This window comes from Porites lutea, chromosome 7, assembly GCF_958299795.1.
Source record: "Porites lutea chromosome 7, jaPorLute2.1, whole genome shotgun sequence".
Lineage (NCBI taxonomy): Eukaryota > Metazoa > Cnidaria > Anthozoa > Scleractinia > Poritidae > Porites > Porites lutea.
The window spans coordinates 25,265,336-25,279,128 of NC_133207.1; the positions used below are offsets into that span (position 1 = coordinate 25,265,336).

General features: G+C 40.4%; 1 protein-coding gene across 1 annotated transcript; it reads right to left on the reverse strand.

Moving 5' to 3' along the window:
• Positions 1–1,468: 1,468 nt before the first annotated feature.
• Positions 1,469–9,462, reverse strand: LOC140943938 (transmembrane protein 26-like). Its single transcript, XM_073393045.1, has 5 exons — positions 9,211–9,462; positions 6,199–6,343; positions 5,292–5,457; positions 3,518–3,672; positions 1,469–3,192 (listed from the first exon to the last, which is right to left on the reverse strand). Exons 1-5 carry the CDS (start codon positions 9,399–9,401, stop codon positions 2,650–2,652), a joined length of 1,200 nt encoding a protein of 399 aa, XP_073249146.1. The 5' UTR covers positions 9,402–9,462; the 3' UTR covers positions 1,469–2,649.
• Between the last annotated feature and the right edge of the window lie 4,331 nt (positions 9,463–13,793).

Here is a 13,793-nt window from a genome sequence, read left to right on the forward strand (position 1 = left end):
GGCCTTTCTCTGCAGACACCTTAAATTAACAAATTACCATTGATTAGAGAGATCGTAAAAGCTCTATAGCCAAACTCCCCGTCAGTAAACTATACGGTGTTATAATAACACACATCACAACAAACAAAAAACTTTCCACCTTTTTACAACCAATTACAGTTTTTCTCTTTTTTATATCCCACCAAGAAATAATTGATACTTCAACTTGAACAAACATTTTGTTTTTGTTGTTTTTAACGCGTTCTACTCCCCAACTGAGAAATTATTACCTTGATCAATTAGTTCGAAACTACAGACAGATACAGACACTTTAACGCATAATACGTTTATATATCCGAACCATTCATTATATACTCACAATCCTGTCCCCTCAAGCAAAGAAAAATTTCTTTTAACAATAATCCATCCCATTTTTATCAACTTTTTGCATGGACCAATTAGCGCAAATTAAGAGATATCGCTGGCAAGATCGCTACGTTGAAAACTGTTAATTAAAAGTTGCCACGTTTAAGAGTGATTTGTTAAATTCTAACGAAGATATGGCTTAGCAAAGTCACCGAATTTTGCAGACGTGTGTAAAGTGGGGCGTTTTCCTGAGCCTAACTGTCCATGTAAACATACAACGAAGAATTTTTTTTCTTTCTTAAGTTAGCAGTTAAGAAACAGGAAGGTGGACGTATATAGTCTCAGACCTAAACTTGATCAAGAATAATCGGGATTAGTTGAATATAGCCCCGGGGGGGGGGGGGGTACTCCCTTATAAGGGCTTAATGGGGACGTGCGGCCAGCCAGGGTATGTTTTTCGGGATTTTTGTCTTAAACAGGGTATCGATTTTATCAGTTTTTGTCTTAAACAGGGTATCTTTTCTTGGACGATAAACAGCCGGCGCGTATGTTATACGAATGTCTTAGAATTCTGTCTTAAACAGGGTAGGAAAATCAGCGATTTTTGTCTTAAACAGGGTCAGGGTATGAGGGGCCGGGCCGGACCTCCCCACCCAAGGATATATCGAGTCCCCCCCCCCCCCCCCCACCCCCTCGGGAATATACCCCACTTCCAGAGATAAAGAGGGTTTCGTATACTCTGTTCAAGAGAAAGAGAGGCAAAAGATACCTTGTTGAGCGGTGCATACCCGTGAAGTCCGTATATATGGGCCCGTATATATCCCCCCCCCCCGGGGTTGGCCTACCCTTTCGTTGATATGAATTTAATTTGTGTTCGAACTTTAAACTTATTTTCATATGAAAGGATGAGGTCAGGACTCGCTTAGAGGGGGGCAAAGGTAATTCGGAAATGGCCTACTGAATTCCATTCAAATGTTCAACCGCCATATTGGATTTTTGCGGACGTTAGAGGGAAAGGAATCTAAAATTAGATTGAACGTCTAAAGTTATGTGACCGTTGCCGATGGAGTCCCTCTGTGATGAACTGCTGCTTCTTGTGACTCATGCAAAACGAATGGATAACTTTGATCAATCACAAGTTTATTTCTACTCATAAAGCAATTAAAAGACTCCTGTTTTCATGGCGCCTTGGAGGGCTGGAAGGTATAATCTAAATAAGAAAATAAATACGCGATAAAACTTTATCAGTTCAGATAGCCTATAAATGTGACAGTACAACAATGTCTACACTCTGATGGATAGCTTTTCTTGCTTACACGAAAAGTTAAACTATACTGTCGCAATTTGTAATAATCATCGCACCTTGTAATAACCTTTAGCAATTTGTAAGACTCTTGTAATAAACCATGTTGCACTTTGTATTAAAAAAGCTGTCGTAATTTGTAATTATCAGTTACAAATTGCGACATTTTAGTCTATTACGAAAAGCGATGAGCAGTTATTACAAATTGTGACAGCTTTTATGTTACAAAGTGTAACACGATTTTTTACAAATTGCGACAGGTATTACAAAGTGCGATCATTATTACAAACTATACAACAGTACAAATCAGTCACTTCTTGTGAGGTGGCATGTCAATATTTTTTCTTTTTGTCGAATCAGGCAGCGGTGTTACCATGAAAACGAAACGAAAGTGTCTCGGTTTGATTCTGCTTTGGTTTGAATGCTATGCTTCCATATGTGTTTAAATTTAACATAAAATGAGGTACTGCAGTTATCTTCCTTGGGAAAAATTGTATAAACGACTATATACAAATATACAAAAACACATGGTTCCAACCGTACAGTGTGGCATTTTCTCTATTAACTTACTTTTTTTTGTCACAATGATCCGAATAAACTTTTTTCGGGTCTTAAACGACCGTGAATAAAATTACGTCAACTTTGAGAACTTCGTTACTCTTATCCCCATGTAAGGGAATCCAGACAAGTTCCCGGAAGTTGAGGAATATGTGCTTATGGAACCTGGAATCCTGGGCTATGGAATCCGGAATACAGTTTAAAAAAATCTGGAACCATTAACGATTGGGATCCGGAATCCAAATTCCAACGACAACGTCCGTATTGCAGTACCTGGAATCCGTCGGAATCGACAGCGTGCCGCGCGCCTTCTCCACTCGGTTCCAAGACTGTCTTGGATGTCCTTACATGGAGCGAACGAGTGGTAGCCTCTTCCAAAAACAGCCGAGGGACATTCCGATATACTTTAACGCAAACAGCATAAGATTTTCAGCTGTTTAACTTCAGAATTCGTAGAAATCTTTGTCCTTGTCTTCATCCTCATCGTCCTGATATTCCGTGATCAGAATCACCAATCTGTAGATTAGTAAAGCAAGTGCCATTGCGTTTTTGCCCGTAAAGAAAATATGCAGAGTGGCGTTGACACCGTAAGCAATGATCAAAACAAGTCGCACTATAAGAAACGGTCCATCTTGCATCAACATTAAAGTCAATATTGAATACAAGTCTCCGTGAAGTTTAAGCTTTTGTTTCTCTTTAATGTGGTTTTCCAGTATCTCCTCTTCTCTCCTCACCTCTCGTTGCACCTGTACTACCTCAAACGCGGCGTCGTGTATTGACATTCTTGCTTGTCTTCCACGAGCTTTGTACGCTTTTAGCTGTTTCATTTGATCGATCGCGGCACGCAAGTCCGTGTTTTTCTCGATTTCAGCAAGTTCGGCTTTTTGCTTTTCAGCTTTTTGTTTAATAAGTTTTTTGATGTAGTTTGGCAGCTTAGTTCCGCCTTTTTGTGCTTCTTCTGTTCTTTTAATCTCGGAAAAAGGCTCCTGCAAATGTAAATAAAACATTTTTCAGGTCAATGATAGCTAAAACAGGAACAACGTTTTTGTCAGTTTTTAGAAGCTGACAAATGGTAGTGATATTTATTAGTCCGAGTAATTCGAGGGTTTAATCCGATTTAGGGCAAAATAAGACCTAAAGTCAGTGAACTCTGAGCGAATGCAACAAAGTCAACAGTCAAACATGCATTAAGCGGCGTCTCGCCTTTCTCGCGTGGGGTGATTTTCCCGCGCGTTCGCGTTTCGCTGGTTCTACTATCCCTGAGGAAAAATGGGGACTACTCGTAGTCTACATAGGAGACGTCAAGCTCACCTTCTTCTCGTCTTTGTTGTCTGGAACAGTTTCAGCAGTGGCTGTAAAAACGAGTGCAAACTGTAGAAAAGACCACGTGTAGGTGGCCAGGACGGCGATAGCAACGCCCTGTTTACACCACAGTCTCGGCTCCTTGTCGAATACTTCAAAGAGTTCTGAAATGTGAATTAACAAAGACGGCAATTAAATACGGCACTGTTAAACAGATGACAGAGAGTCAAGCTTGGTCATACCCCACGGCATGGTGATCTTATTTGTCCCGTTAGTTATTGAGGGAAGAATAATAGGAAAGAGACCAGCAGGAAGACCTCGAGTGGGAATGTTGGATAGAGTAAAGAATGGCAGCCCTTACCTAGCGGTCAAGAGGCTCGCCTTAGATCGAGAACTATAAGGAAGGACCTGCATGTGCTAGAGCACACACAAATATTTTCAAACAATACGTTTTGGGTGCGGGAGAGATATTAAAACAAGAGTTCACTATTTCACCACGTGATAACTAAATACGACACTATTACACAGTTTTTTTGTATTTGGAAAAGATATGAAAACAAGCGTTACTTTGTTAAAACTATTCCAGAGCGAGATCTTTAAGGAAGTTTAAGAAGAGTGCTTGATTCAAAGGCCATGTCCACACTAATGCGTATTAGGGACCTTAAGCAGCTACGACAACGACAACGACTACAACAACGTCAAACAACAATTAGTTTTATGACCAAAACAACAGCACGACGTGAAACCTCCCAATGCGACGTTTTATAGAGGGCGTGGATATACGGCGACAAATTTTTCTATCTCTATTTGAACATGGATAAAGCCCTTATCAGGCGCGGATCTAGGATAAATACTGACCCATTTCTTACCTGAGCGCCGAAGGTGCAAGTTTCTAGGGGGATCCAAGGGCATGCACCCCCTTAAATTTTTTTGGATTTTAAATACCTTAAGTCTCCTTTCCTTTAGGTTTCTGAGTCATTCAGGCAGGATATTGGCCAGATTTTAAGTTGGAGAGTTTTCTCATTAAAAAATATTTATTTATGAAAAATCTGACCGATTTTCGTGAAACGGTGGAAACCGATGTGGATCCGCGCCTGCTTATAAATCCAACTCCAGGAAAAGTCGCCTACATTTGACGAATTGAGCGGTTCCAAATAGATGCAATAAAGTTTGAAAGGACGCAAATTCATTTTTTTTAGTGATCTTTTCACTGCCGTCGTCGTGGTAGTTGCTTAAGGTCCTCATTCTTTTGAAAACGCATACATTTCGATACATTTAGCCCATCCGTTCACACTTATACGCTGAGCGTTTTCATAGAAAAAGCATCGATTTGAAAACGCCCTTGAAAGTGGATCAAAACGAAAACGCATACATATCGTATTAGAGTGGAAGGTCCAAAAAGGTCGAAAACGCATCAAAATGAAAACGATGACGTCATATGTATCACGTGGGTTTGCGCATAGAGTTCAACTTACATCACAACCTGCAATTCTATCGTTTTCGAACGTTTTAGTGTAGCCAGTGGAAAACGCATCAAGCGGTAATGTGGATGCGAATCGATCGATGCGTTTTCGATGATAGTGTGAACAGGGCCTAAAAATCACAAATGTAAATGATATTCGTCATATCGGGCAATTCAGCTAACGAAGTTAGAGACGAGTCCATAACATCTCACAATAACTGGTTGTACCTTTACAACTGAGCGACCGAGGTATTACTGATAAGAAGGGGCAAGGGAAGAGAATGAAAAAAAAAAATTAAAATAAAAACTAGCTCTGCTCACCCATGATGTCAGCAGCATTCGCTACGTAGACTAAAAGCAGCGTGGATAGCTGGTCACGTGTTAATTCTCCTCTTGGTAGTAGCCAGCGACCCACAATAATCAGCAATATAAGACCAAGTTTGGACCACTTCTGTGCTAATTGTCCAGTATCGATTGTGATTGTCACCTGATGAAATATAAATAATATGTCCATTTTATCGCACAGTTCTCAAGTCTTCCGACCAATCACAGCAAAATTACGGTCCTCAGGCGCCTATACGCGTAAAGGAAGAATGGTAAGGTTAAAGATTAACGCAAGGGGTCATGGCAAGGGTCAACCAAAGAAAGTTAGGCAGCACGTCAACCTGATCACAGGGTACGAGTTCGGCGACGCGTCCGCAGCCTTCGTTGCTGCCGGGATTAGCGGGCGAGTGCTGTTGTTTTTATTGGAGGCGGAACCGCGAGACGTTTTGGCGGCAAGAAAATACCCAGCGCGTAAAGAACGTACCTCGCGCATAAGAATAACATGAACTACGCAGGCCGGCGCGTCCGCTTCTCCTCTCTTCCCAGCGTGCCTTGCGCACTACGTCAGTCACCGTCAACAACAACAGTCCTATTCAGGACTACGTTCACCCGGGCGATCATACTTAACTCACTTATTTAATAAATGTTTTCGGTCCGCTTAGTATAAAACACGGACTGGGTGTACTAAAGGGACTAGGTATACATGAAATGCGGACTAGAAACTACGGACTGAGTATAAAACACGGACTAGGTATACACAGTCCGTAGTCCACGTTTTTTACCTAGTCAGTGTTTTATAATTAGTTCGCAGTTTCTAGTCCGCATTTTATACCTAGTCCGTGTTTTATACCCAGTCCGCAGTCCGCAGTCCTCGTTTTATACTGACCGGTTTTCGGTTACTTACCAGCCCACTGACGGAAATGCTTTTTTCTGCTTCAAATGTGCAGTCATCTGCTCCTTTTGCGATCTTCTCATTGAGGATTTTTAGTTCCGCCACCCAGATAACTGGTAACACAGTCGACATGTAAAGGAGACTTCCAGGCCAAATACTGAAAAAAGGGAACGAATGTTACCTACTTATTAAAGATGGCGCCGCAATTGTCGTAAAAACTGGTTGACCTCAACACGCGCAGGTGTCTTAGAACTCACATAAAGCGTATACTGCGGCCACTGCTTAACTGCGACCAAACGAGAGAAATTTAAAAAAACTAAGTAAACTACTACAAAGTTATAGCCACTTGTTATATTTAACACTTAACCAAAACACCGCATCCTCGTCCCCAGAGCGTTTTCCCCTTGATTTACTTAGGTTAGTTTTTGGAAGTAACCGCTTTTTTTTATTTTTCAGAGTTGAAGTTGAAGTTCTCCATCTCCAAGAGATTTTGTGGAAAGAATCCTGGTCCGTCCTCTGCCCCTCGAGGCTTTGACGCTTGCTTGCGCGTTCTTTAGCGGCTCGCTAAGCGTTCCTAGCTTGCCAATCGAAATGGAGGGCTTTCTCGCGGGCTAAGAAATTCCAGACTAGTGCTAGAAAACGAAACTAACAGCGCACTTACTTGTTCGATTGCGAAACATTTTCAACCAAAAGCTAAGCTACGATGTCCCTATATTAAGAGAGTTAATTAACACAAGAACCTGTGCGGCGGTTAATGCGTGTCCACGCGAGAACGATCAGTCGACGGATATGAAACAGGTTCTTAAAGGGGCTATTCCATATTGTTTGGTCAAAGCTGAGCTGAAATTTAAGCAAGAAGTGGCTTCATCCGGATCATTGAGCCATGCATGGCCTCTTCTAGTGCACTGTACTTTTGGGTGGATTTCTATGTTGTTATCGCACGACTAACCTTGTCAGTCTTGATAAGAATGGCAATCCTACCATATCTTAATCGTAGGTTCTATCTCTATAGGCGATCTAAGATCGTCGTTCATCGATAGCGATCGCCGCAACTTCCATTTTGTCGGAAATACCCACACAAAGACTCAAACCAAACAGCTGTTTCATGCACAAAAGTAGAAATCACCGTTCCCATAGACCTAAGGTAATTGTTTACAATTTGTCTTTGCACTTGTCTTATTCATACAGCTAGCCGATCTTCATTTTCCCTACTGATTAAAGCAAATAACTAGCCTTATGATAAGGCTAATGGTTCTGAAGAGACGAATTTCTTGAAACGCCGCGGCAAGTCGCACTTGATCTTCCAACTAAAGCAGCTTCGTTCTTCTGCACGACAGCCTTTACTCGCACGCGCGCACATTGTTCCTTCCGCTACTTAAAGAGACAAGTGCATCATCTCAACTCTCTTAAAATGTTTACAACAGATGAGATAAGAAATACTCAGCCATGTATATGTAAAAGGCAACGAAACATAAAGTAGTAAGGATTCCGACTTTTAGGTTAGTACTGTTTTGGCTTTTTTGCTGTGACATCAGACTCGGGCCATTCCAAACACTAACGTCTCAACCTCATCTGAAGTTCCTTCTTGTCGGCAGCGGCAGACACGAAATTATCAGTGTTCATATATTGGCCAGTTCCACGAATAGAGTCCTTTGAAACCGTTTCCTCTTGTAATATTGTTCAAGAGCACTGCATCAGGGGCACTCAACGAGGATATAGTTCAAAACCACTTAACATAGCATTGTTGAACGTATTTTAGTATTTAAACAGTAGATATAGGCATATTTTTATCCCCTAAAAACTTTTCATCTGCTCGGATTTCCTAGCTGAAAGTCTAGTGATCCGAAAATTATAGGGATCAAAACTTACCTTTTCGAAAATTTCAGCCAGGAAAAGGCTCCCGAAATTTCTAGCTGGCCTTTTTTAGGGTAAAAATCCGTCAAAAATGGGTAATTATACCATTTTGTAGATGTTCGAAAATCCTAGGAGAGGTAGGCAAGCAAGAAATTTTACAACAAATGTTCCGAAAATTCTAGATCTCAAATCGTCCTCCGAACAGATATTTTCCGAAAATTGCCGTTGGGTGCCCCGGACTGCATAACTATCTGTTTTTCTATCGCCAATAAGGCAATGTCAAATCACTGTTTAGTGATGGTTAGTGAAAGTGTTTCACTAAGCTGCTTGTACGGGAGAGCTTTTCTGACTTTCAGTACGATAAAACGTTGAAAATTGTTTGAAATTTCGCGTCCTCTTTATGCATAAACGGCCACTACAAGTTAACTAAAACTTGATGATGTGCCATTTGATTATTCTGCAACTATATACCATACTTTCATTTTTATTTTAATACGGTTTTAACACAATTCAGCTTTGCACCACTTAGCTACCACTTCCCTTCGTTATTATATATTGCAATTCTTGTTTCAATTAGCAAGTAGTTATCAACATTCGCCAAACTCGAAATATATAGAAAAAAACTTAAGCCACTTAAACTGAATGTTCAATATGATGAAAAGTTTCATCAAATCGAATGTCCCGTGAAAGCAAAACATACCGTTTTAGCTAATTGACTAATAATTATGATCTCACTCTCTGTTGTCGCTTTCGAAAGCTGGGTTATTAAATATTGCGTTATAATGACCTTTTGATCAACAGGGAGCAAATTACTTTTCTAAAATCCAAAAATTGTTCGCGCTATTATACATCAAAGATCCTCGTAACGAAGCAAAAAGAGGTTCTTTGTGTAGCTCAAACTCCACCAGTTGTGTAGCTCTACCATTTGAAAAATCGGACAGATCGCGTTGCTTACTTAATGCATGCAACATCTTGTCAAATTCCTCGACTCAGCTCAACGTCTATTGAACTCTTTATAACCCTCGATCATATGCCGATTCGCGTTTGTTAAGGATTATATCTGGCTTGTTTTGGGGAGGATAAAAAGCAAACATGATATATCATTCGAATTAAACTTGCCCAAAAATGCGAGGGAACGATTCGTGTTTTTAGCTGGCATATCAGACTTACTATTTATATTCCTTGCCTCTCCGAATGACGATTGTGTAGAAGGATTCTATCAGAAGAAGGAACAATCCCGTACATAACCACCAATACTTTGATTCCCCTTTGCTTCGCACGATTAGATAGACGCTAACCAAGCCATGAACAAGAAATATAACCCGAGTAAAAATCCCGCTGAAGAATGTAAAAAACACCATGATGAATCGGAACCATGCGTGAAGCCAGATTTCCTTAGAAACACAATCCTTCGGTATGCTATGCGTGATTACACTCGCGTGATTTACATGTTTACGTTAGATGATTCCATGGTTTCGCAACACGTATAGCAGACTGACACAAGGTTTATTAGCATAACTTTAAGGGCATTAGACGACTTGATACGTAATCAGAACAAAGAAAAGCTGGCACTCCTTTCAAGGTTCATTGCTTTTAATTGTCTATTGTTTCACTGATTTTGTGCTATTAGTGCTGGTAAAACCTTTCGACTGATTTCAAATATGCACGCAACCACAAACTCTGCTCCAAGACTTCTTGAACTCTCCGGCTCCATACATTTTGTCAGTCATGAAGAGCATCTATTAGCTTTTTTCCACCGGCGCTTTTAATTCAATCATGTGCTTCGTCAGATGACAAGTTTAGAGTTTATTTGTGCCATAAAAGAGATTTAGAATATCTACAAACAATTGTATTGATATGCATGCAGGTTAGCTGATCTTGATTGTTACCGATTTCATGACGTAAAAACCTCGTTTTCAAGGACAGAGCTATCTACAGGAATGATGTCATGTTCCACATTTGTGGATCACTCAGGTTATCGGTTTTCGTTTTGGTTTCAGTGTCTTGGGGATTATGGTGTGTGAATTACTTGTTGAGGGGGACATTGGAGGTCTGTCCACACCGCATCGCCTCAAAAAACAGTTGCGAAACACCGACATCCCAATTGTAATTTTTGTCCTACGATTAATCTAATCCAAATCTACATTATAATTGGGGATGGAGGATCCAGGAGCTGGTTAGTGATTAGTAGAGAGCCGAGACTGACCTCAAGACTCTATCTTTCACTTACTCTATTTTTGCGAACTCTATTTTCAGTCATGCAGATAGAAGAATACATTCAACGCCCATGGAAGTAAGCAGACAGTCGTGAAAAAATTTCACCTGTTATCCATTTGTTTTGAAGTCTTTTTGTATAAAAAGACCATACAGATCATCCTTCGCTCCTGCCATAAAAAGTGAGATATCAAAATCAGTTTTACCCAAGTTTCCTAGGAGGGCAGAACTTGTTTTGGCTTGGTCGTTGTGGATCTTTTGCCGATTAGTTTTGATCGTTGTTGATCATTTTGGGTCGTTGTTGATAGTTTAGGTCATTTTGGCTCGTTTTGCCTGGTTCCTCGTTCTAAGTTCTAACTAAGGGCAAATAATAAACCACAACACCGCAAAGTGTCCGTAAGTTATTTCGTTTCACCGAATACCGTAGGTTTAAAAACGGAAACACCGCACACCGTACGGTTTAAGATCACCGCAACACCGTCAGCTGGGATTTTATTCACTGCAATCTTGCGCACAAAAAAAGTAAGCTACACCGCAACACCAGAAATCCCCATGTCCTCGCCTGTGTACAGGCGCCCCGCCTTCGGCCCTCAAACAAAATCGATTTTGTTTTAGGGAAGGGGGCGACTGTAAGCAAGGACCACAAGCTTGTTGTCTTTCAAAATTTCCTTTTGACTTCATTTGGAGATCAAAATAAGAATTTGGCGGTCTCGAGAGATCACTTGTTCGCTGGTTGTTGTCGTTGTTGTTGTTTTTTTTTCATTGCTTTGTTTTTTGTTCGAGATTGTCACTTTTCCTCAAGTGACGCCTGTTTCATAGCTTTGTAGCACTAAAATTCAAATTGCTCAAAAAATTGTGCCCCGGCATGTGCCGTAATAGAGGTATATCTCGAATATTACTCAGTAAAAAGATTTTAAGAACTTTTTTTCGGAGACAAAGGTTTGATTCCCCTACATTTAGATATCCCAAAGTAAGATTATGCACTAGGCAGATTCTCGCACTATTCAAGCAGTTTTCATCCGTCAAGTACTAGTTTTTTTCTCTTCTCGTTGCGCTCCGTTTTTGATACAGTAAGCTCGACTCTAGCTACGAATATAGCTCCGGTTCCGCCATGGTTCCCCAGCTCTGGGCTGCCAAACAACTGAGCCACGGTAGCACTTTTAGTCGATATCAGTACAATTGACGTCAAATGTATTGATATTGCCAAACACCTTCCACATTTATTCCACGCTAGCTGGTTATGAGTAACTGAATTAGCCGGGGATTTAAGCAAGACAGGACGAAGAAATATCTTGAATAAAAAAAATTAATTGTAACGAACTTAGAGGTGTTTTGCTCAATTTTTGTTTGTTTGTTTTTGTTTTCTTTCTTCGGTGTTTCTCTCTACTCGGCTCCTGTCTATATCAGGAGCCAATCGGCGCCTGTCTATATATATTGATTCATTTGCTGCTTTTATACTGTGTAAAAGAAACTTTTTTCATTCTATTTCGTTTTGGGATGTCTTTCGCTTAGACAGCTAATCTGGAGTGTCGCTGGGCATGGATAATACTTAGGAGCATACTATTTGATATAAAAGCTGTAAAATAAAATTGCATTTAACGATTGAACGATCGCCAATCACCAAACTGATGCAGTTGAACAGGTCCGGTTCCCCGGGGGTACTCCTCCATATAAGCCATGGGTCTGTGCCGCCCCAAAGGGTGGAGTTTTTGCGCTGTTTGGTCTGAAAATGCGTATAGACTTTGCCCATTTTGGTCTGGAATCGGGTATGGTTTTCGAGGGAACTACGAGAGTGTATGAACAAATTTATCGTTTTAATTCCAAATGTGTAAGAAAGAAAGAGAAATCTGCGAATTCGAAATGATATTAAGAAATCTTTTTTGTATCCTCGTATGGTTGATTCTTTGCATCTCCCTTTATTTCCTTTATAATACTAATATCAATGGCATAGGTTGGCGTTTTTGTTGGCGTTCTTATTTAAGTAATGATGACATCATTTCTTAAAGGCTCCTGCTTATAAGCCAGGCCTGAAATCGGGTGTGAAAAATGACATTTTTTGTCTGAAGTAGGGTCAGGGATTGGAGAACCGGGCGGGACACCCCCACCAAGAATTCTCAGGAGTACCCCCCTGGGTTCCGTTCAATTGAACATATTTTAACTTGCGTGTAATAGCTGACAATTTTTAATACCCAGTTGTTGCTGGTGTAATTTAGGATCTTAGTAATCTCATAGTTTCTCTTTTGCAATAACTGATACATGTATTCTCTGTTAATGATGTACAAAACAAAAGCAAATTGTTCACTGAGGCACATAGATAAAGGAATGATTGGAATGAAAGTCAATAAACGAACACGGAAATAAGAAATAAGAAATGTGAAAGAGTGGAGGATATTGTTATCGCAGTTTTTTAAGTCGTGATTACGTCACGTGATTTTAGCGGAGCTCTCGCGCGCGAAAAGCGGGCAGCGGAGCACCATGGGTAAAAAAATGTGGTGAACTACCCATCCGAGAAAATTTGGTAATCACGTGACCGTACACCGACCGCCCGCCCGCCCGCCCGACCGTCCGTCCGCACCACAGGCATACCAATGTAAAATAATTCAATCAACAGGTATGGCAACCAAAATGCAACTCAACGTTTTATTTGAAAAGAAATCGCATGGCCGCCCGGACTTTTAGAAAGAAAAAACAACAACAAATTCGTGTCTTTTTCGACGTTATTTTTGATGTTTACACTCGCGTGGATAACAGAAAAAGAGCTAGAGCGAGTGACTGAAAGCAAAAGAGACGAATTTTGAAGAAAAACGTGAAAATTCACAGCGGCTGTGAGACAATGAGAAATGCTACCGGCCAGCAAGGTAAAAATGAGCGGCAGTGAAAAATAAAAGCGAACATGAACACAGGAGACAAAATATTGGGTAAGGACATAAGACAATTCCTCCATAAAAATAATGTGTAACTAGGATGTTTGACGTTTTAGTCCTACAAACCAGCGTTGTAGTTGTGCAAAACAACGGCAAAGAAAGACAAAAAGTGTGCTGCACGTGCAATTTGTTTTTTTGCTAATTAGATCTATTGATCTTGATGCCATTTTCATTACCCTCCCCGTTTAGCGTTACAAGATTTAATTGTTTTTGTTTGCAAGTATTATTAACCAGAGCTTCGCTTTTAGCCCTGGTTAAATCTATATATTAGAGTAAAACCCTGTATAAAACTGATGATCAGCGGATTCCTCTTAACCTTGTTGCCTGATGTCGTTTAGTGGAGGAGATGCTCCAACAAGACGTCGCTGTAACATTTAAATAGACTATTTTAATGGTCACTTCCATCGCAAAAAATATGGATTTACTGAATCTTCAATTGGATCAGAGGGACATTAAACTACAATCATATCTTCTTTTCATTCTTTTATGTCATTTCTCCAGGAGCGCAGAGGAGCGTAAAGGACTGGGTCGGAGTTCAACCGTTTGGAGTCTGGAATCAGCTAGCATTAAGGCTTTTCATATGCAAATGAATATCATTTGAACAGAAAAAACAAA